General features: G+C 38.1%; 1 protein-coding gene across 2 annotated transcripts in view; it reads left to right on the forward strand.

Moving 5' to 3' along the window:
• Nucleotides 1-24,963, forward strand: part of Septin7 (septin 7) — a 65,270-nt gene extending 40,307 nt beyond the window's left edge. For both annotated transcript variants that reach the window (XM_004652290.3, XM_004652291.3), the window contains exons 6-14: nucleotides 40-174; nucleotides 6,193-6,310; nucleotides 10,450-10,542; nucleotides 11,704-11,800; nucleotides 13,602-13,653; nucleotides 17,489-17,614; nucleotides 20,628-20,763; nucleotides 22,540-22,679; nucleotides 23,891-24,963. In XM_004652290.3, the coding sequence (XP_004652347.1) occupies nucleotides 40-174; nucleotides 6,193-6,310; nucleotides 10,450-10,542; nucleotides 11,704-11,800; nucleotides 13,602-13,653; nucleotides 17,489-17,614; nucleotides 20,628-20,763; nucleotides 22,540-22,679; nucleotides 23,891-23,930 (937 nt within the window). In that variant the 3' untranslated portion in view covers nucleotides 23,931-24,963. The remainder of the gene's footprint in view (nucleotides 1-39; nucleotides 175-6,192; nucleotides 6,311-10,449; nucleotides 10,543-11,703; nucleotides 11,801-13,601; nucleotides 13,654-17,488; nucleotides 17,615-20,627; nucleotides 20,764-22,539; nucleotides 22,680-23,890) is intronic.
• The last annotated feature ends 2,817 nt before the right edge of the window (nucleotides 24,964-27,780 follow it).

A 27,780-nucleotide genomic window follows, 5' to 3' on the forward strand; every position in this document is an offset into this window, starting at 1 on the left:
AATTGCAACTCAATATTTTTGTTTATCTGCATTCTGTAGCTGGCAGCCTGTTATTGACTACATTGATAGTAAATTTGAAGATTACCTAAATGCAGAATCTCGTGTGAACAGACGTCAGATGCCTGATAACAGAGTGCAGTGTTGTTTATACTTCATTGCTCCTTCAGGACATGGGTCAGTACCTTGATGTTTCTGTTGTTTACCATTACCTCTATGTGCATATGTTAGAGTAATAGTTGTGTCTGTGGAGTACATGGAGAACAATTACGCATATCGAAGTGGCTTGGAATAATCTTGTTAAGTCTAGGTAATGTAGCAATAGTTATACTACTTAACTCCCCATGCATGCAGATTTAACCTCTTCATGAAAAGGGAATAGTGTTCCCACCTGGCTTGAGGTCTTATGACTAATTAAGTTTTTGTTTTGACCACATACTGTTACTAGTTGAATGGCCAAATAAAGAATACAGTAATAAGGTAACAGTTGGTTTGGGCACATCCTAAGAAATTCCAAGGATGTTCTTATTACAGGTCTGTTAGAAAAGGCTTGGGGACATAACTCAGTTGGTAAAGTGCTCTCCTTGCAATCATGAAGGCTGACTTGAGTTCAAGACCCAGCACCCATGTTGGTTTTTTTCTGTTTTTTTGAGGTAGGGTTTCACTCTAGTCCATGCAGACCTAGAATTCACTATGTAATCTCAGGGTGACCTTGAACCCATAGTGATCCTCCTACCTCTGCTTCCCAAGTGCTGGGATTAAAGGCGTGCACCACCACACCTGGCCCATAGTTGGTTTTTTTTTGTTTTTTTTTTTTTTTTTTTAAGCCAGGTGTGGTGGTATATCGTGCTCTGGCAAGGTGGAAGCAGTTGGGTCCTTGGGTAAATAATAGCATAAGTTAACCTCCTAATGACTCTAATTCTACCCTTTCTCCATCAAAGGAGCTCTAGTCTATTCCAGTTAGTATTGTCATCTGGCACTCAAATCACTGTCCTGTAAACCTATTCCCTCTTACATCTTTTCCTTTTCCTCTCTTTTCCTATATAATTGCTAATTTTCATTCTCCTGGTGGAACAAGGAGCCTTGATTATGTACTTAATTTCTGCACTGTAAAATTGGAGTGGGATCTTTAAGTCTGCTATCCAATATTGTTCTTGGAAGTTTTTATATCACTTAACTGACAGAATTTAGGCTCTTTGTTGCAAAATCTGCCAGAATGGGTTAGATTTCCCCAGTACTCACGTAAAGCCAGCTGCACAAAATGGCTCGTGTATGGAGTGTGCAGTGTCATGAGGCCCTAGCATGCCCATGCTCACTCTTGTTTTCCTCTTCCTCTGCCTGCAAATACAGAAATAAATTTTTTTTTTAAATGGTATGGTGGCACACATCAGGAATCCTAGTATTTACGAAGTTAAAGCTGAAGGATTTTAAGTTTAGGGCCAACATAGGCTATATAGCAAGACCCTCTCTTGGATGTAGCTCAGCGCAGGGCTCTTGTTCTGTCCCTAGAACCACTAACACCTCTCCTGAGAAGCCAAAAATGAAAGAAAACCCCCAACATTGCATGCATATACAGCCTTTTATGAACACTTGGGTTGCTTTTTCTGCATTCATGCTTTTTAAAAAATTTATTCTGGCTTAATTTATTAGCACAGTGAGATCTTAATCTATAAGACAGAAATTTGTGAGCTTATAACAAATTTTTTGGATTCAGTTCAAGTTTTAGTAATTCTCATGAAATCACATTCCTTCCATCTCCCAAGGGAAATTTTCACTTTCTTAAAATTGCATGGGAAATAAGAGCAGTTGTGTTTTTTAAAGAAAAATAAAATTACATGATTCAAATGGTGTGTCTTGACGTTACCATTTCTTACTTGTTACAAGGGATAGGAGTTCAAAGTTTCTACTTCCTGTGAATGAAAATGTGCTTTCGAACAGTTTCTCAGCTTAATTATTTTTAGAGGTGAAGTAAAATTTTGCCCATTGATATAGGATACTTATAGTTAAATGACATAGAGTTCTAAATACACTGAAATAAAATGCTACATAGTAAATGATTCAGGCCTTTTTTTGTCTTGCTTGGGAGTCCCTAGGTTCCCTCTTGAGACAGACCCTGTCTTTTTTTTTTTTTTAGAAAATTAAAAAAAATTTTTTTTGTTCATTTTTATTTATTTATTTATTTGAGAGTGAGAGAGAGAGAGAGAGAGAGAGAATGGGCACGCCAGGGCTTCCAGCATATGCAAACGAACTCCATACGCGTGCGCCCCTTTGTGCATCTGGCTGATGTGGGTCCTGGAGAATCGAGCCTCAAACTGGTGTCCTTAGGCTTCACCTTCAAGGGCGTTTAACCGCTAAGCCATCTCTCTAGCCCCAGACCCTGTTTTTAAAGTAATAATAAATAGGATAAATGGTGTATTTTCAGTGCTTTCTGCCTGCCTTACTAATGTCACTGCTGGATGCAAGTATGACTTATTTAATCTGTTACTGCTTTATTTTTCTTGTTCCAGCCTGGGCTGGAAGAGTGAGATGCTACCTCGGGGGAAAAAAAGCCAAATTGGACCTGAGCCTTAGAGGATGTGATAGAGATGTCTCAGTGATGACCGTTTCACTGTAGCCTCTTCTCAGCACTATGGTGACGTGAGTCACTTTAGTGTCACTGACATGTGAAGAGAACCTTCTCTAACCAAAAGTGAAAGTAGCACTAATATATGAGTATAAACATAAAAGTATTCACAGGATAGTTTGGTGGACATCATATATGCATTTAGCAAGACAACAGTAGGAATTTTCCCTCTAGGGGTTATGACCTCCCCAGCTGTGGGCTTTTGATTAGGTTTTTAGTACCAAGAAGTTACATATGCTGAAGTGGGCCTCCAGTCCAATTACAGAACAGTTGTTGTCCCCCTTAACAGGGCTCAACCACTTGGTACATTTGACTTGACTGGCCAGCATAAAGCATGCAAGGTCTATTGCTGGTTAAGACTGTTGATGATTTTTCTCCCCAAACAATACATAGCTCTTTTCAGCATCCTTACAGCTCATTAACAGGGAGGAAGCTTCTAGCTCTGTTCCAGCTTGAGTTGTCAGTGACCCGCACCCCAAGCATGTGGAGTCTTCAGCAATAAGGTCTTACCACTTAGTTGTATTGGGCAACCAAGAGGGTTGGTGATAGCCTGTAGTGGTTTGGAGGGATCAGAGGCCAAATGGCTACAAGGTGTCTCACCCCTGACTCTGAAACTTTTCTAATAACAGTCTATGTTACTGGGCACAACATTGTCCACTTCCATGTAATACTTTTACCCAGCCTCCGGACTTTTTTTTTAAAGCGCATATCTATTATTTAGCTAGCGGAATGGGTTTCCATATTGCTTATATAGAACATCTTTAATTTCGATTAACCCTCCTCCCACTACCTCCATTGCTCCATTACCTTCACTCTCCCTACTTAGACCGTTGCATCCCCATATCCTGTCCCTGTGCTTAGATAATGTGCTCCTCCCTTCTCCTCCCATCATAGCCTCTTTCTAGCTTCCTGGTCGCTACTGACTGACTTCTACTGCAATCACATACAAATCTAAACTTTTTGAAATACAGCTTCTTTTTTAAAATTTATTTTATTTATTTAAGAGAGAGAGAGGCAGATAGAGATTAGGATGGGTTCACCAGGCCCTTCAGCCACTGCAAATGAACTCCAGATGCATGTGCCACCTTGTGCATCTGGCTTATGTGGGTTCTGGAGAATCAAACCTGTGACCTTTGGCTTTGCAGGCAAGTGATTTTTTTTTTTTTTTAATTACTAAGCCATCCCTCCAGCCCCAAATCTAAACATTTGAAGCTAGGATCCATATCTGAAAGAGAATATGCATCTTTTGACTTGCTGAGCCTGGATTACCTCAGTTGGTATACTCCTCCAAACCTATCCCTTTCTCTGCACATTTCTGAATTGTATTCTTCTTTACTGCTGAATAAAAAAACTCCATTGTGTACATGTACCACGTCTTCATTGTCCACTCATCACTTAATGGGTATGTGGGCTGGTTCCTTTTCCTAGTTATTGTGAATAGAACAGCAGTAAATATGGATGAAAAAGTATCTTTTATTTATTTATTTATTTATTTATTTATTTGAGAGCGACAGACACAGAGAGAAAGACAGATAGAGGGAAAGAGAGAAGGGGCACGCCAGGGCTTCTAGCCTCTGCAAACGAACTCCAGACGCGTGTGCCCCCTTGTGCATCTGGCTAAAGTGGGACCTGGGGAACCGAGCCTCGAGCCGCGGTCCTTAGGCTTCACAGGCAAGCGCTTAACCGCTAAGCCATCTCTCCAGCCCGAAAAAGTATCTTTTAGTAATGTGTAGAATCTTTAGAGTGTATGCCAAGGAATGGTATAACGGAGTCATATCATGAATCTGTTTGTTTGCTGTCTCAGAAATCTCCACACTGATTTTCTGCAATGACTGTACTAGTTTACATTCCCACCAACAATGGAGAAGAATTCCTTTTGCCCACAGCCTCACCAGCATTTATTGTCATTTGATGAAAGCTGTTCTGACAGAAGTGAGATGAAATCTCAAAGTAGAATTTGTTTATTTGAGAGAAAGAGGCAGGTAGAGAGAGAGTGAGTATAGGCCTCTAGCCTCTGCAAATGAACTTCAAGATGTGTGTGCCGCTTTGTGCATTTGTACAGCCGTTTTTTTTACTGGGTTGTTTGATTTCTTATTATTTACTTTTTTGAATTCTTTGTGTACCCTAGTTATTAATCCTCTGTCAGATACATAGCCAGCAAAGATTTTCTCCCATTCTGTAGGCTGCCTCTTCACTCTATTTACTGTTCTTTGCTGTACAAAAGCATTTTATTTTCATAAGGTTTCAGTGGTTGACTAGTTATTTTACTTCTGAGCTGCTGGGGTTCTATTCAGAAATTCTTTGCCTATACCTAGATGTTGAAGTGTTTCCCCTATTTTTTCTTGTAGCAGTTTCAGAGTTTCAGGCCTGATGTTAACATCTTTGACCTATTTGGAGTCTACTTTTTTGTGCACTTAGATCTGTTTTCATCTTCTACACATAGATATCCGAATTCACCAGCACCATTTCTTAAAGAGGCTGTCTTTTTTCCAGTGAATACTTTTAGAATTTTTGTCAAAAATCAGATGGCTGTAGCTTTCTGGGTTTACATCAGTTGTGTTCCCTTGATCTATTTTTTTTCTGCCAGTGTCCCGATGTTGTTATTATGGCTGGGTAGTCTATCTCGGATCAGGTAGGGTGATAGCACTACCCATATTCTTGTTACTCAGTATTGTTTTGCCTATCCTAGGTTTTCTGTGCTTCCAAATGGATTTTAAGATCCTTTTTTTCTTCTATTTTAGTGATAAATACTGTAGGGATTTTGGTAGGGGTTGCATTAAATCTGTAGATTGCTTTTGGTATGATAGACATTTTCACAATACTGATTTTTCTAGTCGATGAACTTGGGATGTTTTTCCATTTCCTAATATCTTCTTCAGTTTCTGTCTTGAATGTTTTAGAATTATGCCTTTGCTTCCTTGGTTAGGTTTATTCCAAGGTGATATAATTTACTTTTATTGAGGAAGTTGTGAATGGGAGTTTCTCTGATTTCATCCTCAGCACATTTGTTATTGGTATATAGGAAAGCTATTGATTTCTGTGTGTTAATTTTATGTTCTGCTACTTTGCTGAAGTCGTTGATTAGCTCTAACAGTTTTCTGGTACACTCTTTAGGGTCTTTTATGTATATAATCATATCATTTGCAAATAATGATAGTTTGACATTTTGTTTTCATATTTGTATCTTTATTTGTGTCTCTTAATTGCTGTAGCTAAGATTTACAGTACTATATTAAATAAAATGGGGAAAAGTGGACACCCTTTTCTTCTTTCAACTGTGGTACTTTTAAGTAATTGTGAGAAGTTTATTTGCCACATTGGAAATGGAAAGTGGTACCAATAGTCCAAGGATGCTGAGAAATGAGGCTGGCCAAAGAATCTGTGTCTTCACAATCTTAAGCCAAGCTAGATAAGGAATCAAGTCTTAGTAAAAAATTTTCTGTCAGGTACACCTTTGGGAAGTGTTTTTGATACATAAAGTAGCTCAGTACATGTAATTGATTGTTGGAGTTATAAAGACTATGTTCTCCCAAGCTGATCAATTTAGTACTGTTAAATAATATATATTTCAGACTTAAACCATTGGATATTGAGTTTATGAAACGTTTGCATGAAAAAGTGAATATCATCCCACTAATTGCCAAAGCAGACACACTCACACCAGAGGAATGCCAACAGTTTAAAAAACAGGTGAGCAGAACGGGTTAAGTTTGCAGTTTTTGTTTTTTTAATATAAGGTGTTTATACTGTATTAAAACTAATATTTGAAGTTAATATGCCTTATCTATTGTCATAGTACTCTTACTCTTTGGCCAATTTTAAACCAAGGATGTTTCATTCATATATTTCACTTGAGGGGAGCAGTGTTGAGAAAAGGTCTCAGGTAGCCCACGCTGTCCTTAAACTTCTAGTCCTCTTACCTAAATCTAAGTGCTGGGATTATAGGCCTATGCCACACCTGGTTAACAAGGATGTTTCAAATTATTATTATTATTTTATGAGAGAAAGAGAATTGGTGTGCCAAGGCCTCCAGCCACTGCAGTTGAAGTCCAGACACATGCAGTCACCTTGTGCACATGTGTGACCTTGTGTGCTTGTGTTAGAGTGTGTCTGGCTTATGTGGGATCTGGAGAGTCAAACATGGGTCCTTAGGCTTCACTAAGCCATCCCTCCAACCCTCAGATGTATTTTTTTAAAATAACACATAGCACATAACCCTCCCTTTACTCTTTAGAATTGTTGCCTTAGTATGAATTCCTAAGAAGAGGATTATTTTTTGAAAGGGCATGGTAATTTTTGTCATTTTACTTTCCCAAGGAAACAATCACATTCCTTTGTAAGAAGCATATATCTTTTTTCTTAGAAACTTGCCAGCATTACTTGTCATTTTTATGGTAAAACCTCATTTTAAGTAGCAACTAATCATTTAATAATTGCCTTTATTTTCCAAAAAGTTGAATTTTTTTGCAATAGGAGTTTGATTATTTTAAAAATACATTTGTGAACATTTTATTCCAAGCCTTTGTTGGGCCTGGGGAGGTGGTATAGTGGGTAAAACACCAGCTATGCAGGTGTGAATACTTTCAGTTCAGACTTCCTGGACCCATGGAAAAGCTGAACATGGTATCTCAAGTCTTTAACATGAGCATCCCTAAGGCAAGGTGAGAGGTGGGAACAAGAGGCTTCCTGCCCAGCTAGCCTGGTGAACATGGCAGTGAACAACAAAGAGTCGCTATCTTTAGATAGGGTGGATGGCAAGCAAGGATCAACACCCATAGCTGTCCTCTGATCTCCACAAGCTAAACTGTGCATGTGGTCACATACACAAAAAGATTAAAAATTAAAACCTTTGTCATTGTGAATGGTAGACTTTGATTGCTTCTGTGTATGTATATGGGTTGTCTTTATTCTGAATATTTAGTGCTTTCATTTTCACAAATTCATATTTTTTCTCTCATTTTCTACCTGTATCTTAATTTTGCTTTCATTGTACTTAATGGTATGTGTATAAAATGATTATTTTCCCAAATTCATGTCGTTATCTCGATATTACTATTAAATAATGACACATTTTCCTCATTGTATTTAGAATGTTACATATGACAGTTTTATGTTCTATTCTAGCAGTCTTTTTATTTTAGGCCAGTGTTAAACTATAGCAACATAATATCATATTCAAGATAGATCTTCGTGTCAGTTATCTTTAATGGTCTTTATAATAAAGTCTTTGTTGCAAAACACTCTTTATCTTTTCATACAAACTTTAGAATCTTGAAACTTGTAAATTTTCTTCCAAGTGAGATATTGATTTACTATACAATTTGACAATTCTTTCTCCATAATTTTACTACTTATATTTTCACCAGAAAACGTCTTCCTCTTATTTCTTTCTTTCTCCCCCCGCCCCCGCCTTTTGGTTGTTGTATGAGACATGGTCTCTTTAGCCCATGCTAACCTCAAACTCATGACAATCCTTCTGTCTCTGGGATTACAGACAATAGCTGCTATACCTAATTTCCTGTATAACTTATTGATTCATTTCCATTTTAATTTTAAAACGTTCTAAGTTTCAAATGCTAATCATATAACATACTTTTTCCTTATATCTTGAATTTTATATGCCTCCATGTAGATTTGTTCTGAGAGCTTCAGAAATTTTTTTAAAAAAGAAAAGAAAAAAATGAAGGTCAGGCATGGTGGCCTATGCCTATGATCCCAGCACCTCGGGAGGCTGAGGTAGGAGAATTGTCATGAGTTCACAGCCAGCCTGTGTTACAGAGTAAGTTCCAAGTCGGCTTGGACTAGAGTGAGACCCTGTCTTAAAAAACAACACAAAATCCCAAATAAGTAATCAATTCTACTTCGCAGTTAGTCACATGCATTCTGGAAGCACAGTTCCTTTCCCCCCTTCCTGCCCTCTCCCATCACTGAACCCACAACTTTGGTTTATACTAAGCATAAACTTTACTTCTGTGCTGTACTTCTAGCCCCAAATTATTTTTATAATCTTAGAATGATTCCTACCCAGAGATAGTCATTAGAACCATCTAGAAAAGCTCAAAGTAAATCACTGAACATTATCCTGAGAATTCGCTCTATAGAGGAAGTTGGAGCTGCAGCATTTATTTTTGAAAATACATTTTAATCTGCAATCTCTGACAGCCACCATAATTACTGTTTGTTTCTTTTTCTTGGCTAGTCCTGATTTGCCACTTCATTCTTCATACAACTTCCTCACCTCCCATCTAGGTACATGCCCCACTTGTGAAGGATATGTTTTATCCATTGTTATTTTAACTTGTTACTTCTTTTTTGAGATAGTTTCTCACTATATAGCCTAGGCCAGCAAGAACTCAGTCCTCTTGTCTCAGCCTCCCAAGGGCTAATATTACAGGATACTGTCAGGGTCTGCTTCTGTTTTCCTCCATCTAGTACAGGAATCATGGAACTCATTTTCTTATAGCCGCTTTACTGCTGCTAAAACCCTTACTTTATGAATAACAGCAGATTAAAAGTACGGGCAGTATCTCCGTTACTTTTTCATTGCTGGAACAAAATATCTGACCAGAAACATGTTAGGGAAGGAAAGGGTTTATTTTTGGCTTACATTTTGAGGGGAAGTCTGTCATGGCAGGGAAAGCTTATCAGGAGAAGACAGCCAGAATCCGTCAGGGTGGAAGTTGAGAGAAAGAGAGCAAACACCAAGGAGGCCGATCTCGAATGCCCCCCTCCCCAGTGATGCATTTTGTCCAATCACTCTACCTTCTAAAGAGTTCACAACCTTCCAGAACAGTGCCATGAGCTGGGGACTAACTGTTCAAAAACACTGGCCTATGGGGCTGTAACACCATAGGCAGGAAAAATAGTTCTAGTCAATTAGCCATTGATTAGTTAGGAGTTTGAATTTTGTGTAGTTGACAGTGATTTGGATGTCTAATTTAACTTTTACTAAGTAATTTCTAGTGTTATTAATGTTTTCTTTTTTGATATTATACATTATAATTTACACTTTAGTTACTTGACTCCCAGCCTGTGCTTTCTCTATGTATTTATCTAGTCTTCCATCTGCTGCTCATTGATGTGTGTGTGTGTGTCTGTCTGTCTGTCTGTGTGTGTGTGTCTGTGCGCGCGCACATGCTTTCTAATCAGAGTATAAATTGTTCTCCTGGGGCCAGTGTTATACTTGTATTTTACTTACCCTTACCATGCTCTACAAAAATTATTATGTGGGGCTAGAGAGATGACTCAGTGATTAAAGGTGCTTGTTTGCAAAGCCTGATGAACTGCCTTAATTCCCCACTACCCACAGTAAGCCATCTGTACAGAGTGGCACATATGTTTGGAATTTGTTTGCAGTGGCAAGAGGCCAGGTTATACCTATACTTATACACATGCACACTCACTCACTTTCTCAATAAATAAATAAAATATTCTGCCAAAAATTATGTGACTTTAAGCCCTGTTGTTTCAGCTTACTTAATTGGTGAATATATTGAGAGAAAAAAAAATCCAGTCACTGCTAATAAAAGACCTAAAGCCAGTCTAATAGGAGTCAGTTGGATATATCCATCTGTAGACTTTTGAATCATTTTTGGAACTCTTTGGGGATAATGACCATAGCAATACTTTTGAAATAATTGGATTTTGGCTTTTTTCAACATTACAGTTTAAAAGAAAAAAACAAAATGGTTCTTTGATTTTAGATCATAGTTTTACACAATTGACAAGTGGCAAAGGAACTGAAACTGAGTTGTCACATAATCCAAGAGGTATTTAGTTGAAACAGGGCTAATATGCTATGTGGTGCTTTTTTGTTACTTCTTTTTTAGATAATGAAAGAAATTCAAGAACATAAAATTAAAATATATGAATTTCCAGAAACAGATGATGAAGAAGAAAATAAGCTGGTTAAAAAGATAAAGGTAGGCTGATTCCTATACATTGGAGTGTTAAAGTCATAATATCCATTAGAAAGACCAAAATACTGTTTTTTTTAAAAAATTTTTATTTATTTAAGAGTGACAGACAGAGAGAACGAGAATGAAAATGGGCATGCCAGGGCCTCTAGCCACTGCAAATGAACTCCAGATGCAGGCGCCACCTTGTGCATCTGGCTTACATGGGTCCTTAGGCTTCATAGGCAAGCACTTAACCCTAAGCCTTCTCTCCAGCCCCCTAAAAAATAAGGCTTTTCTTTGAATTTGACTTCACCTTTGCAGTTACCTGAACAGTGAAGGTGTTCAGAGGCTTTATAAAGAAGTTTCTTAGCCGGGCATAGTGGCGCATGCCTTTAATCCCAGCACTCGGGAGGTAGAGGTAGGAGGATCACTGTGAGTTCCAGGCCGCCCTGAGACTCTGTAGTGAATTCCAGGCCAGCCTGTGCTAGAGTGAAACCCTACTTTGAAACCCCCCCCCCAAAAAAAAGAAGTTTCTTTATTTCTGGGATGAATGTTGAATGGTTATACTCTGAGTTAGTATGTGTAAACATAAATCCAGTCAACTGGACCTGAGGTTGTGAAGTTATTGGGTTCAAGAGAGAGAATATTTCCTGCTTCCCATATTGTGAAGCTTGATTAATGACCATTTAGGCAAGATAGTCACAAGCTTACTTTTTTTTTCTTATAAATACCAATTTTTTAAAATTGTGCTTCCCAGTGTGATTTTTACAGAGATTTTTGCCATGTAGTTAGTTTAACCAATATGTACCTTAGTATTAATTTAAAAATTAGGAAAAATATAGCTTTGTTAGGTTTTGTTTCATTTTGTTTTTTTGAGGTAGGGTTTCACTCTAGCCCAGGGTGACCTGGAATTTACTATGTAGTCTCAGTCTGGCCTTGAACTCACAGCAATCCTCCTACCTTGACCTCCTGAGTGCTGTTAAAGGTGTGCGCTACCATGCTTGGCCGAAAAATATAATTTTATTTACTGTTTACCTCGGTAGTAGCACTGTATAGTAGTACTTACTGAATACTTAATGGCCTATAAAAGTGAATATTTTGTGACTGTTGAATATGTAAATTATTTCTTATTCAACTTGTGAGGACTACAGAGCTATATTCTAACAGCATCACATTATTTCCTAGGACCGTTTACCTCTCGCTGTGGTAGGTAGCAATACTATCATTGAAGTTAATGGCAAGAGGGTCAGAGGAAGGCAGTATCCCTGGGGTGTGGCTGAAGGTAAGTTGTCTTCATTGAGGATCTTTTGTGATATTGCATAAATGTACTAAAAAAGTTTTACACTTACAGAAACTTGTATAAAATGTATGCATTATGACATACTTTAGATTTTCAATGGTAATTCTGATTTTGTTTTCCTCTAATCTTGCTTTCTTCCTGAGTAAATCCTGTTTTTCACACCTGTGCCCTAAGTCAGGAAAGTATACTTTCGGTCATGGTTGTGAGGCTTAACAAGTCAGTTGTCACTGCTTCACTGTCCTGTGCTGGTACTATCATTAAGTCGGTTTCTGTCTTCTTTTTTTGAAATTATGGTGTATTAGTCAGAGTTCTCTAGAGGAACAGAACTGCTAGAATGAATTATTTTAAAAAGGGAATTTATGGATTAGTTTACGGTAATCTACTAGCAGTTGCAGGCCCGAGAATCACGGAACCTGGTAGCTGCTCGATCCACGTGGCCAGATGCCTCAGCTGTCCCAGTCTGCGCTGCAGATGGCGCTGGAAGGCCTGGCGGCTTCCTGAGGAGCCGCTGGTTCGAGCCGTGGGGGCTTGTGTACTGTTTACCTTGGCAGTAGCACTGTAGAGCGCCAGCGCCGCTGGTCTTCAGTCCGTGCTGGAAGGCGGCGAGCAGCTCCGGCAGCCACGTGGAAGGAAGGAAGGAAGGGAAAGGGGCTCTTTTCACCCAGAGCTTCCTCATATCAAGTCCCCCTCTGAGCCGGGCTGCCCACTCTGGGGGAAGGACTTCCTCCTCTAGTTGATCCTTCCTGGATGCAACCTCAGAGACCCACCCAAAAGGGATTTCTGTGGATTACTAAACAGATCAAGTTGACACCACCTTAACTATCACACATGGTTACAGTTTTGGAGTTGGCTTAGTTTCAAAAGGTACCTTGATAATAGAACTGTGTGGAGAGAAGGCCCATTACTTACAAGACTAGCTCCTTTCCCTCCTTCAAAGCAAAAGTCACAGTTTTTTTTTCCCAAATGTTTTTACTAGTCTGTATGTTTCAAGTAATAATAAAATTGTAGTTATATCAAAACTCAGAAATCATCTTAGCCATAGAAGCATTTCCTCAAATAGGTATTTATAGTCTTCTGTATTATAGTAAGTTGGAGGCCTGTCACTCATTGATAGCTTGAATAATTGTGTAGATTTCAGGGTATTGGTCCAAGTTACTGTTTTTATCGGTGGTTTTCTCAGCCAACATCCCTGTACTTTTTCCCCTGTTCTCCACTGTACTTCGGCAACTTACAGTGCTGACCTGAGGTTTTAGAACTTAGAAACATTAGAAAATCCCTTAGAAATGTTCACTGGAAAACATTTCTGTATTCATTTGATCATTGTTTAGTTTTTTGCCACCCCCAGTAGTGTTCCTACTGGTGATCCATGTTTTTAGAAGTAAACACCCCCACCCCTTGACCTGCCTCTTTGTCTTGGTTAGCCCTTAAGGATTTCATATATATTCCTTTCAGCCACAACTCTTCAAAATGCGTTACAGAATGTGTTCTGTGAATGAGAAGAAAGTGCCTATTTTCCTCTGCCAAATTATCAGAGTTTTGCTTCCAGGGAGTTCATTTATTATATAGTTTCACTGAAGATTGAGCTACAATAAAGTAGCATGGTAGTACAGTTGTCTGCGTTCCCTTGATTACTGTGTCAGTGTTGAACCTTAATAATGAATTGACTTAGACTGTTCAACATGTTCTCTCATTGTTTTCACATCCAAATCCCTGTGAAATTTCTTGAAAAGACTAGCTTCAGTAAAAATAATATGTGTATTCTTTCTTTCCTTTTTTTTTACAGTTGAAAATGGTGAACATTGTGATTTTACAATTCTAAGAAATATGTTGATAAGGTAAAGATGAACAATGATAAAAGTAGAATAAGTGATGTTTCCTTTTTGTTTTTGTCCTAAATAAAGTTCAAGTTGGGCAGACTTTGTTTCTAGTAATATTGCTCTCCTCGTTCTAACAGTGGAGTGCAAAGTCCTATATAGAGACAATGTGGATTCTTCATCTAAGCTTTTGAACTCATTGGCAAAATACAAAACAAATTATGAGGCTAGGGATACAAAGAAAATCACTTCCATCATTATAATTGGGTTGAGCTTTAATACTGAAACAGATTTGGAAAACATAATTTAAAAAGGCTCTTCTTGGGGCTAGCGAGATGGCTTAGTGGTTAAGTGCTTTCCTGTGGAGCCTAAGAACCCTGGTTTGAGGCTTCATTCCCCAGGACCCACGTAAGCCAGATGCACAAGGTGGCACATGCATCTGGAGTTCTTTTGCAGTGGCTGGAGGCCCTGGTATGCCCATATTCACTCTCCCTCTCTCCCCCCTCCCTCCCTCCTCCCTCCTCTCTGTTGCTCTCAAATAAATAAAACAACATTTTTTTAAGGCTCTTCTTTCTTGCTGTATAAAGTTTGGGAAAACTGGAAGGTCATTTTGAGTCAAAAAACAGACTTTAAATGTTAAGGTGCACAAGCTAGTAACTGATAAGTAGGATCTTTTAATGTGCTGGAATATTATAAGCAAAATCAATCTTCCTACTTGTTGAGAAAACATCTGAACTGCCTCATTCTTAGAAAAAGAGAAAAGAGAGGAAAACACTTCTGAGAGTAGAACATTGAGATCATCTTGTTAGAAGTCTGTAGACATGGAGTAGGATTACCCAACAAAGAAAGTAGTGTTTCATGCTCATACACATTCCTCTCTTCCTATCTCTTCTCCCTTTCCCATTTTTCCTCTTTTATCTGGTATCTTCATTTCTTTAGCACATAATCTCTTCAACCACCAGTTTGTGCTGTCTAAATTGATGGACTGAAACTGGAGAAAACATATACTCATTACCAAATTATTTTAAGAACAGAGGAATGGATTGAATCTTAAAGGAAAAAAATAAAACATAAATAAAAATAAAGACTTTAATATCTATGAAAGTTAAGATTAGACAGTCCTAGAAGATTATTTTAATGAAAATAAAAACCATTATCCTAAATGTTAGATGATGCTAGCACAAGTGGCTTAACAATGAATTAACCTGTTTTTTTATATCATATTTCATTTCTATGTTCTTTTCCTCAGGTGCTTTAAATATTTTTCAACAGTGGTTATGTGATATACTGAAATTATACAATGCTATTGTTTTAGTTATTAGACTTTCTCTTCTACCTTGCATTCATCTGTTCATTCTTTCCCATTAATGCTTTGTGATGGTGGTCTCATTTAGTCCATGTTGGCTTCATACTTAGTATGTAGCTGAGGCTGGCCTTGAACTCTTCTTTTTATTTTCTATTTTTATTTAGTTATTTGCAAAGGAGGAAGAAAATTGAGTATGCCAGAGCCTGTAGCCACTGCAATGAGCTCTACGTGCATTGTGCTTTACATGGGGAATGAAACCTGGGCCAACAGGCTTTGCACAGAGCAAGAAGTGCCTTTAACCACTGAGACGCTTCCCCAGCCCTGGCCTTGAACTCTTTAGATCCTCTGCCTCCACCTCCTAAATGCTAGTACCATAAGAGCACACTATCACACCCTGTTAAAAATGGTGTTTCAAGCTGGGCAGTGGCCCACACCTTTAATCCCAGCACTTGGGAGCCAGAGGTTGGAGGATCACCGTGAGTTTGAGGCCGCCCAGAGACTACATAGTGAGTTCCAGGTCAGCCTGGACTAGAGTGAGACCCTACCTCAGGAAAACAAACAAAAAAAGGTGTTACATACTAGCACAGTTATTCTCAGCCTGGATACACTTATAACTAATTTATTCCCAAAATAAACATTATTCTGTCTTATTTTCAGTCTTTAGTTATCAACTTTTTAAGAGTTCCTATATGTTAGTATCTATGCTAAGTACAAAAATGTAGTATGGGGCTAGAGAGATGGCTCAGTGGTTAAGGCGCTTGCCGACAAAGCCAAAGGACCTGGATTCATTTCACACAAAGCCAGATGCACAATGTGACACGTGTGTCAGGAGTTCATTTGCAGTGGCTGGAGGCCCTGGTGCACCCGTTCTCCCCACCCCCACCACACCTCTGCCTCTCTTTTTCATGTAGGTAGGTGGGTGGGATGGATGAAAGGATGGATGGATGGATAAAATAATAAAAGGCTGGGTGTGGTGGTGCACACCTTTAATCCCAGCACTCAGGAGGTGGTGAGAAGGATCACTGAGTTCAAGGCCTTCCTGATACTACATAGTGAACTCCAGGTTAGCCTAGGAAAGAATGAGACCCTACCTCACAACCCCCCCCCCAAAAAAAAAAAAACACCAAAAAAACTAGTGTATTTCTGGTAAAGAAGAGCTTTCAGTATAGTAGAAGTATTAGTAGCATTGTTTCACCTACGACATACTAGTGCCAAAAATATGCATGGCATCCTCAGGAAAGGTTGTTCTGGGTTGGGTGCCTTGACATGGAAATAGAGCTTTCATGGCCTTTGAAACTAGGGTTATATGTGGCTGCTGTGTCCATAAGAGAGAATGCATTTATCAAATGACAGAGTATAAAGGGACTAGAACATCTAAACTTAGGGCTAGGAGGAATAAACTGTCAGGAACTGCACGGGAATGTCAGATAGTAGGAGATGAACCAGGTAATTAAATGTTACATTCTGTGTATGAAACGGAAGAGGGCACTTCATAGTGAGTGTTATTTGGTTGCAAGGTAGGATAAGACAGTGCAGCTTACATTTATCTCACAAAGGGACTTGTGGTAAATGGGTGAAGTTGGTAAATGCAGGAAGTTTAAAATGAGGAATGAAGAGCAAAGGGAACATGCTGTCCCCATACTGTTGCATTGGTAAAAGGTTTCCAGAGCAGCTCAGGGAGTCTTCAAGATCTGTAATCACTAAAGAATGATGAAAGCAGCTCATGTAGATTATTTCCTGTGTTTTAAGTAAGTATGTATGTATCTATGTATGATGAAAGGTTGCAAATACTTATTTGACTAAAACAGCATGTTCACTAGACTGAAAAATCCCTAGTCAAAAACATCTTGATCTTAAGTCTCCCTTTGTATTAACCTAATATGAACTCAGATAGATTGCCCTCGTAACACTTATCTAAAGAGAAGCAAGCAATTTTGGGGGGTTGGTTTTTTTGAGGCAAGGTTTCACCTTAGGCCAGGCAGACTTGGAACTCCTTTATAGCTCCATGCTAGCCTCAAATTCCTGCAGTCCTCCCTCAGCCTCCCGAGTGCTGGGACTAAAGGTGCACCGCCAAGCCTGGCTAAGAGCAGCAATGTCCTTTAGATTTTATAACCTTAAGCGGTAGCTAACCTACTTTTGCTGCTTTAGAACTATGAAAACAAATGCTTGTTTGGTAGAAAGTTCATCCTTGAGTAACTGCTTTGAAGGATTTATGACTCTTGAAATCTCATTTGGAGCCAGTCATGGTGGCACATGCCTTTAATGCCATCCCTGAGGAGGCTGAGGTAGGAGGATGGCTGAGAGAACGAGGCCAGTCTGGGGCTGTAGAGTGGGTTAAGGTCAGCCTGTACAAGAAGGGTAACTTGCCTCCTCAGAACAACAACAAAACACCTCATTTGGAACCTCAATTTCGGTTGGTCAAGTCAAGGGTTTTATCTTTGCTTTTTGAGTGTGAATGTCATCTTTCTTAAGGTTAATTTTGCTTGTTTTAAGCCTGAAGTTTAGTTGGCATCAAAAATTTTTTAAACAAATTTTTGCTGTTTATGGCAGAACACACATGCAGGACTTGAAAGATGTTACTAATAATGTGCACTATGAGAACTACAGAAGCAGAAAACTAGCAGCTGTGACTTACAATGGAGTTGATAACAACAAGAATAAAGGGCAGCTTACTAAGTAAGTATAGATCTGTTTTTCAGAGGTATTGCTTATTAATACAGTCTCATTTTTAAAATCAAATTCCCCGTTGTTACCCATTAGAAAATTTAGATGATTATCTCTTTTACAACAGTAGAAAAATACTGTTAAGATTTAGCAATTTTATATATTATTTATTGTTTAATTGTTAGAATAAGTATTATTCTGTCACCTTGTTCTTATAGTGAAAGCGCCATCTGTTTTATATTTGTCCTATTATTTGTAATTCATGCATCAATTATTTAATAGAATTCCAATTAGAAGTCAAACATAAATGTCTTTTTTTTTTTTTTTAAGCAGAGTCGTACTCCAGCCCAGGCTGACCTGGGACTCACTCTGCAGTCCAGGCTGTCCTCAAACTCATGGTGACCCCCCACCTCAGTCTCCTTAGTGCTAAGATTAAAACTACGCACTATCATGCCTTGCTGAAGTGTTGTTAAAAATATTTTAAAATTTTTCAAATATTTAAAATATTTGAAAGAGAAAGAGTGTGGATGTGCCAGGGCCTTCAGCTGCTGCAAATGAACTCCAGACACATGTACTACCTTGTACATCTAGCTTACATGGGTCCTGGAGAATCAAACCTGGGTCCTTTGACTTTGCAGGCAAACACCTTAACTGCTAAGCCATCTCTCCAACCCTGAAATATGTTCTGTTGAAGAAAGGCTAGTTATTAAAAAGATCTCTTAGCCAGACATGGTAGCACATGTCTTTAATTCCAATGCTTTAGGAAGCTGATGTAGAAGATCACTGTGAGTTCCGGGTCAGCCTGGGCCAGAGTGAGAACCTAACTTTAAAAAAAAAATCTCTTGAATCCATTTTACCTTTAGGTAAGTGTCCCAAATTCTCTTTAAGGAAAATTTATTTTGCTTTCTGTAAAAGTTTTATAAAGTAAGCTGATTTAAAAGGGTTTTTATTTTAAGATTATCGACTCCCCAGGACCTACGTTAGCCAGATGCACAAGGGGGCACATGCGTCTACAGTTCGTTTGCAGTGGCTGGAGGCCCTGGCATGCCCATTCTCTCTGCCTCTCTCTATCTGCCTATTTCTGTCCCTCTCTGTCTCTCTCAAATAAATAAACAAAAATAACAAAAAACATAAATAAAAGGAATATTTAGATGAATGTAGTCTTGTTACTTTTGCTATTGCTATTGTATATTTACAATGAGTAACTTAGTAGGTTCGATTGTGAGAATAATATGACTGCCAAGTGGATATCTGCCCTGCTGAGTTCATTGTTTCAAGCTATGATGGTTTTATGATGACAGTGTCAACAGGTGTTCAAGAGGCTCCCACTTTTAGTCCCAGCACTTGGGAGGCTCAGGTTGCCGGGCTAGGCCTACAGAGTGAGTTCCAGGTCAGCCTTGGCTAGAGTGATACCGTGCTTTAAAAAAAAAAAAGATTTTAGGGTCCTGGGAACCATATCTGTGCCCCACCTTTCCTTTGTTTTGGATTGTTGGACACCAGAACTGCAGTGAAGGCCATTTTAGAGAATGTGTGTGTAGCTGTTGTGCCCCACTGCACAATGATGAGAAAACAAATTCTCAGAGCAGCAGCACCGTGTTCTAGAGTGGTCAGCATTCATTGCAATGGAATAGAAAAGTGTGCCTTTTTCATTAAAATTATTTGAGGTAAGTTTCAATATATGGCTTTTTAAAATTTTCAGCAAAATGTGTATTGAGCAACTTTAGCGCAAAGATATAAAAATTCATCAAATTGAATGTTGGTCATAAGATGCTAATCCACTTGAAATACATTTTTATTAACTTACAGATTTTGTAACTATCTGAAAGAAAAATGGTCTTGTACTTATAAAGACAAATGTACTCATCTATACAAATGAGTTTTTAAGCACATGCAATTAATGTTCATTTTTAAAAATTAAACATTTGTTCATAGCCTAGATATACAGCAATAAACACATTTAAAATGTAGAGCACTGAAATGTTGAAGTGGTTGAGTTTTAAGAAAGGGCCTAGATATATTTTGAATAATCAAGTGTTTTAATTGTTCACTGGTAATTACTTTCAACATTTCATCACTAAAATAAATTAGAATATTTGTAATTATACTTGTGATATCTAGTAGTCATTTTAGAGGAATTTATCAAACCTGAAACGTTAGATATATATATCCTTTATTAGCTCATTTACTTTTCTCATTTTAGATGTCTATTTGAGAATTGTTTTATTTTCTTTGAATGTATTTTTGAATGTTTCTTTTTGTTTTTCCTTCTGCAGTGTATTTTATATATCATCTCATCTTTAGAGCTCATTTGCACAAGGTTTAGAGAAACATCTCACAGTTGCCTTCATTATTTTAGAATTTATTTTGTAATTTAATAGTGAAACAGATTTTAGGTATGGAACCTCATAGGAAGGGAGGGTAGTTTTCCATTATTGGCATATTTATACATTTTTTCTTTCTAAATATTTTAATATTTTATTTTATTTATTTGAGAGAGAGAAAAAAAGAAAGAATGGGTGTACCAGGGCTTCCAGCTACTGCAAACAAACTCCAGATTTATGCACCACCTTGTGCATCTGGCTTACATGGGTACTGGCTTTGCAGGCGAGCACCTTAACCACTTAGCTATCTCTCTAGCCCATCTTTCTAAATATTTCATTTATTTCTTTGCAAGCAGTGCAGACAGAGAGAATAGGGATGCTGGGGCCTCTGTCCACTGCAGATGAACTCCATATGCATGTGTCACTTTGTGCATCTGACTTACATGGGTACTGGGGAATCAAGTCCAGATGGTTAGGCTTTATAGGCAAGCACCTTAATTGCTGAACCATCTCTCCAGCTCTCATATTTATACATTTTAAAGTTTCTAACGAATGCCTAACCCATTTGTATTGTGTAAAACTTAGAATTTGTGTTCTAAAATACTTTTGTATATCTAAATAATGGCATTATTTTAACTAGTGTCTGAGTTTTATAGTGCAGTTTTTATTTACAGACATTTAATGATTATTAATGTTGATGACAGGAGCCCTCTGGCACAAATGGAAGAAGAAAGAAGGGAACATGTAGCTAAGATGAAGAAGATGGAGATGGAAATGGAACAGGTGTTTGAGATGAAGGTCAAAGAAAAAGTTCAAAAATTGAAGGACTCTGAAGCTGAGGTAATCAGTCTAGTAGCTCACATATCATCAACAATAAAATTTATAGATTAACCGTTCATACGTTTTCAAAAATTAGTTTATTGTCCTAATGTTCTAAATGAAGAAGTAAAAATGAGTACTATATGTATTATAAAATAATACATAATTCAGTATGTATGGGCTTAAACAGCATATTATGTAGGATGATAAAATATAGTAATAGTATTCTTACAAATTATTAGTTATCATTTTAGTGAGCAATAAAAAACTAATTTTAAAAATTGGGTTTTTTAAAAAATTATTTATTTATTTATTTGTAAGCAGAGAGAGAGAGAGTTAGAGATGGGTACTCCAGGGCTTCTGGCCACTGCAAATGAATTGCAGATGCATGCACCTCTTTGTTTGTCTGGCTTTATGAGGGTGAGTACTGGGGGATTAAACCCAGGTCATTGGAGACAATTGTCTTAACTGCTAAGCAATCTCTCCAGCCCTGTTTTACTTTATTTTATTTTATTTATTTATTTATTTTGGCTTTTTGAGGTAGGGTCTCACCTTATTAGCCCATGCCGACCTGGAGTTCATTATGTAGTCTCAGGGTGGCCTTCAACTCACAGCCATCCTCCAACTTCTGCCTTTTAAGTGCTGGGATTAAAGACACCACACCCAGGTAGTTTATTTATTTATTTTTTTATTTGAGGCAGGGTCTCAGTCCTCACCTTGTAGCCCTAAACTGGCCTTGAACTCATGGCAGTCCTCCTACCTCAGCCTCTCTCCTGAATGCTGAGTTTAAAGGCATGTCTGGCTAAACCATGAAAAAAATAAATTAATTTTTAAAAAATAAACAAACAAACATAGAACTATACCAACTCATATGTTAATTCACCAATGAAACTTTAGTCACAATTCCCCCACAGGTGAATAATTTGAACAATTGTTAGACATTTGGTGTGGTATGCTTTATCTATTTTCCTTTTGTAAAAATTTGTTGATAATTTTCTTCAGTAGTAGATTGGCTAGTACTGTAAGGTGATTGGTTTCCTAATTAGGTGTGAGCTCTTTAGTTTGCAGTTGACTATGAGTGATTCAGCCAGCAGTTCTTACCAAATTCATTCTCAGCCTAGGAAGAACTACCCACATTAGAATCTCAGGGGTTGTTGAAGCTCCAGATCGATAGACAATGCTAAGACCTAATTCAGTACATCTGGGTACATCAGGATTTTGTGTGCTCAGCAAGCGCCTCAGGTAACTTTTCTGAGGACAAGTGTTTGAGAATCACTCCTTTGCAAGAATCAAGAGACATTGCCCATTACTAGTATAGTATCCAGTGATGGCCCACAGGTCCTTAACGGAGCGCTTTCCTTTGCCGCTGCCTCAGCTTCCTGAACTCGTGATTAGGAGACTGGTTCAAGTCCTCGTGCTACCACTTGCTGGTTAGTGACTTAAAGCAAGTCGCTTAACTACTCCTCATCTGTGTAGTGGAAGCTATTGTGTTTTTCCTGCTCAACCTGCACCATATTTTTGAGTTACAAAAAGTGAAATAAGATAATATTGTCCATATAAAGTGCTTACAGATATGTTTATTTAAAAACATGTTTCCTCCTGTTTTCTAAGATGATTCTCTTGGATCGCTGTCTTTGTGGGTGGTGGCAGCTCCTGCAGTGGGAGGCATCCTCAGCTGTTCTCTGGTGGCCCTCCAAATGTGTGGCCCACACTCTTCATAGTAGAGTGCCTGGATGAAACCTCCTGTGCCTCAGAGTTCTTCAACGCTGTCATTTTCTATATTGTCCTGTGATTTAGCTCCAAAGGCGCCATGAGCAAATGAAAAAGAATTTGGAAGCACAGCACAAAGAACTAGAGGAAAAACGTCGTCAGTTTGAGGAGGAAAAAGCAAACTGGGAAGCTCAACAACGCATTCTAGAACAGCAGAACTCTTCAAGGTAACAAGGATCCAATTCCTAAGAAATGTGTATCTTAAAGTTTTAAAGAACCACTTTCTTATTTTTTTAAAGCTATACTCCTCAAGTACAATTGTTTTCATATGACTAGATTTATTTGGTGTATACAACAGTATTTTTAAAATAAAAACATTTACCATGGCTTTAATTATAATTTTAACAGCTTTATAACATGCTGTCCAGTTACCTAGTCACAAGTCACTTTTTGCTTCCTCTCCCTGCTTGTTATGACGATAGGGTACTGAAGATGGAACCAAGGGCCTTGTGTGTGTCATGCAGGCACTTTACATCTCCAGTCCATAGGACACGTTGCAATTGTATCTTTAGAATAAATTCCTTATGATAAAGCCAGGTATCAATCATGTCACTTTATATAAAACTCATTATTAATTGTAGCTTGAGGTTTTTTTTATTTTGCTCGTTAGCATCATTTACATGATATCTTTTGAAAGAGCCTTTAGATTATACCTCAGCTAAACACTTTGAAGGTTAGACAGTTCTGTTATGTTTATCTTTTTGCTCAAAGAAGAAAATATACTGGAGAAAGCAAATGTACTTAAGAATTCAACTGATAGGGAGGGAATTACCATGGGATATTTTTTTATAATCATGGAAAATGCTAATAAAAATTTAAAAAAAGAATTCAACTGATGACAGGAGGAAAGGTTACTTTCCACTGATCATTTAAAATTTTTACAATTTAGTTTGAGGAAGAAAAATGCTCTCATATGTTAAAATGATGAAGGTGGAACTTTGCCGTATTGTTTACTACTTATCATAGAATTTTTTCAAATACTTGGTTATCTAGGAAAATGGTTTTGTAGACTAGTAGCATTGACCCCATTGTTTAACTCCTTAAATTTTTCCAAAATCATTTTTATTTATTTATTTGCAAACAGAGAGAGGGAAAGGATGTGCCACGATCTCTTGCCACTGCAAACAAACTCCAGATACATTCATCACTTCATGCATCTTGCTTTACGTGCATTCTGGGGACTGAACTCAGGCCGTACAGGCTTTGTAAGCAAGCTTCTTTACCACTGAGCAATCTCTGTAGCCCCATTGCTGCTTTTTTTTTTCTTTGAATGAAAATCCAACATAGTTGTAGGTGGGTTGAGAACATAATTGCTCACTGTGTTGTCTTTTATGTTTATAATATAACTCATGTAGATTATTTTCCTTTAATTATTTAGAACCTTGGAAAAGAATAAGAAGAAAGGGAAGATCTTTTAAATCCTTCTGACCACCAGTCACATATCTGTTGCCAATACGCCAGCTTGGACACCAGTGTTTGTTGGATCCGTTTGACCAATTTGCACCAATTTTATCCATAATGATGGATTTAACAGCATGACAAAAATTATTTTTTGTTGTTGTTGTTCTTGATAGCAATTAAGATGCCTTCAATTGTCTAGGGTGTTGTGTACTTAGAAATTAACAACTCTAGGTACCTTTCTATATTTTCTTTTCCCTCTTTTTTTTTTTTTTAAGTTAAAAAGATGTCTTCAGTTTAATGCAAGAGAACATTTTACTGTTGCACAATCATGTTCTGGTGGTTTGATTGTCTGCAGAATATCCCAGAATAAAAGGACTCTGGAAGGTGTTCACTGAGGATAAATTGCCATATAAACTATGCTTCTCTATGATAATTACAATACAGAGGTTCCATTCAGTCAGCCTATACAATAATGTAATTTAGTCTAACACAGTTGACCCTATTTTTTGACACTTCCATTGTTTAAAAATACACATGGAAAAAAAAAAACCTATATGCTTACTGTGCACCTAGAGCTTTTTTATAACAACCTTTTGTTTGTTTGTTTTGGATTCTTTAAATATATAAATATATATATATTATTCTCATTTAGTGCCCTTTTAGCCAGAAAGAATCTCATTACTGCTTCATTTTTGTAATAACATTTAATTTAGATATTTTCCATATATTGGCCCTGCTAAAATAGAATATAGCATCTTTCATATGGTAGGAACCAACAAGGAAAGTTTCTTTTAACTCCCCTTTTTACACTTTATGTTAAGTAGCAGGGGGAAAATGCATTTGTAGATCATTTCTAGGCAAATTGTGAAGCTAATGACCAACCTATTTCTACCTATATTCAGTTTCTTTGTTTACTAGAAATGGGAATCATGGCCTCTTAAAGAGAGAAAAAAAGTCACCATTCTGCATTTAGCTGTATCCATATATTGCATTTCTGTATTTTTGTTTGTATTGTAAAAAATTCACATAATAAACGATGTTGTGATGTAATAGAGTGCAATGTCTTACATATTCTACAATTGATTCCCAAGTAGAATATGTTTGGGAACTTTTCACCTTGAATTTTCCTCTCCTGTGCCATCTCAGCCTGTTTGACTAGCTAAGTTCAGTGATTTAGCATCTTTAGCTATGATTGTCTCATTAATATATGTATTTCTCTGAGAATAATTTTTAGCTCATATTTGGATTAGTTATGAACTGGAAAGGGAGTTATGTAGTTTTTCACTAAAGTAACAATATTTTACTATTAATGATCCCAACAGAAGAGAAAGAAATGATGGTCCTAATCAGACAATATTTTGTTAATTCATAACCTAAAGGCTTACCTTTTAAAGATAGAACAATTAGGGTTATTATTCCTCTTAGTGTATCTGTACATAAAAGTTTACCTAAGGATAGCTATTTTTAAAGAAGAGCGTGACTTAGAAATACCCTAGAAAACATTTACCCTTAAGAGATGCTCATTGCTAGCTTAAAATTGCTTAGAAAGGTTTGTTAATCCTAAATTGCCATCAGCTTTTGGAGAAAATTATATTATGTGTGGCCTTTTAAAAGTAAATTGCAGTGGTATCTGGACATGGTTGGGGCACATGGAAGTCCAAGGCTGCAATTCTGAGGCTTGCCTTTCTTTGTTTACATGGTGAGTTAAAGGACAACCAGGACTGCATAGTGAAGACGCTGTGTCTTAAATAAAGAAATCTCAGTAGATCTATATACTTGATAAATCTGAGTTGTGCCTCTGTGTTTGTTTCTTCCCTCTACCACCTACTAAAAAGATGGCTGTTATTCCAAGACCGGAATCAAGATATTCAGGTATAACTGTGATAACAAAAGATGTCTTTTTAATGATGTTGTTGAGAGATTGGGTGTATTCATACCTCTACCCCCCAGCCAAACACACACTCCAAATTGCTTTTAGGGAGCCTAAGAAAACTTGCTACATAGCTGATAGGTACTGATGCTTCTTAATCGGTTGTTTTCCAGAACTGAAGATGCGCCCTTCTCCCACCTGAACCAAAATGCTCATGCATCTTTTTATCATACCTGCCCAGGCTTTTACCTGAATCTCACAAAGGGATCTACAGAGCTTTCCTGTGACTTTGGAATGTTGACTTCGGGAGTTTTAAGTACATAAAGTGGTATTTGCTGTGACCCTGTGTGTTTCCTCCTAGTAATCCAGCAGAGTTCAGCAAGCAACTGCCTGCGCAGCTAGTAGACGGTTACTGCCCCCTAGTGGAACCGGAGCCTGCTGTTCACATTCAACAGATGGCACTGATAGTGAACCATGTGCAGTTTGTTTGTTTCTAGCTCAGGTCATCATCTTGTAAACAAAAGAAAGACAGGCTCTTGCTTTGTGTCACAACCACGTGCACATTCTGACCTGCCACACCTTTTGGCTCTCAGAAAACTCCGATCTAAGAATGGAAGTCAGGTGAGATTAAAGGGGAAGATGCAGCCAGAGCAAGGTCGACCTGGGAAGTTACACAAGTCACTGCTCCAAACCTGAGCATGGGTCTGCACTTATGTGTATTAATATGTAAAGCTATGTATGCATAAAGGTGCTACTATATAATTGAACATTATAGAATATTTCTAAAGAGTGAATTTGAAAGGTAGTGCCTTTGTCCCAAACCCCAGTTAATTATTAATATGCTAATTTAGGGACTACTGATCTAGGCTACATGTGGATAGTTGATATTCAGTTGTTACTGAATCCCTGTGGAAGACTACCATGGCTTCCTCTGAAAGGAAAACTTGCCTGGCACTCTAGTAAATTGAAGTTCTAGTCAAACCCTTGTAAATGGAAGCAGAAGTCCCTGTAATTCCCTCCGGATTTCATCCCCTAATATTTCCTTCCTTCCTAACTTCCTAACCTCCTCTCCCCTCCCCCTCTTGTGAGTCCTGTGCGTGCGTGCAGATCTGTATGTGTGGAGACCATAGGAGGACCCTGGGTGTTGCCCTTCACTGCTAATCCACAGATTTTCCTTGAGACAGAGTCTCACTGATCCCACAGCTTGCCATTCTCATGACCCTGGCAATTCTCTGGTCTTTGCTCCTCATAGGATTGGGATTACAGCCATGTGTGGCCACACCCAGCAGTTTACTTGGGTGCTGGGCACTCTGGGGCCCTAATGTTTACATGAGAAACTCCACCACCAATCATTTTCTCTGTAACCTCCCATAACCACTGTTCCAGAGTAGGCTATGTTTGCATGCATTTATGTAATATTTGATAGACCGCAATGCTTTTACAGACAGGTTTGGAGGTGTTTAGTAATTAGCAGGGCTGGAGAGTGAATGGGTCTTGCACTCCACCAGGTCTGGCAGCTAGGAAATACTGGACGCATGCCAGGCGTAGTGGCGCATGCCTTTAATCCCAGCACTTGGTAGTCAGAGGCAGGTGGATCACCGGAAGTTTGAGGCTGCCCTGAGACTGTGTGGTGAATTCCAGATCAGCCTGGACTAGAACAAGACCCTACCTCAAAAAACCAAAAAAATAAAAAAATTATATGTGTGTGTTGACACTTATTTGGCTATGCAGCTCAGCTCTGTGTGACGAACATCTCTCTGAATGTTTCCTCAGCTATGAAATACCTCTTTTCGGTCTCATTCCATTGATTGTTGATGGAAACAATCTGGTGGGACCATAACTGACCAGAACTTGTTTTTTCCTAGTTTTGGGAGATGGTTCAGTCAGCAAGTGTGCTTGAAGTCTACACTTGGCTTCTTTGTGTGCAGAAGATAGCTGTTTGAAGTCAATAAGTGGCTCTGTATTGACAGTAGCGTACTTTGTGAAATAAGTTAACT

This window comes from Jaculus jaculus, chromosome 11 (genome assembly GCF_020740685.1).
Source record: "Jaculus jaculus isolate mJacJac1 chromosome 11, mJacJac1.mat.Y.cur, whole genome shotgun sequence".
NCBI lineage: Eukaryota > Metazoa > Chordata > Mammalia > Rodentia > Dipodidae > Jaculus > Jaculus jaculus.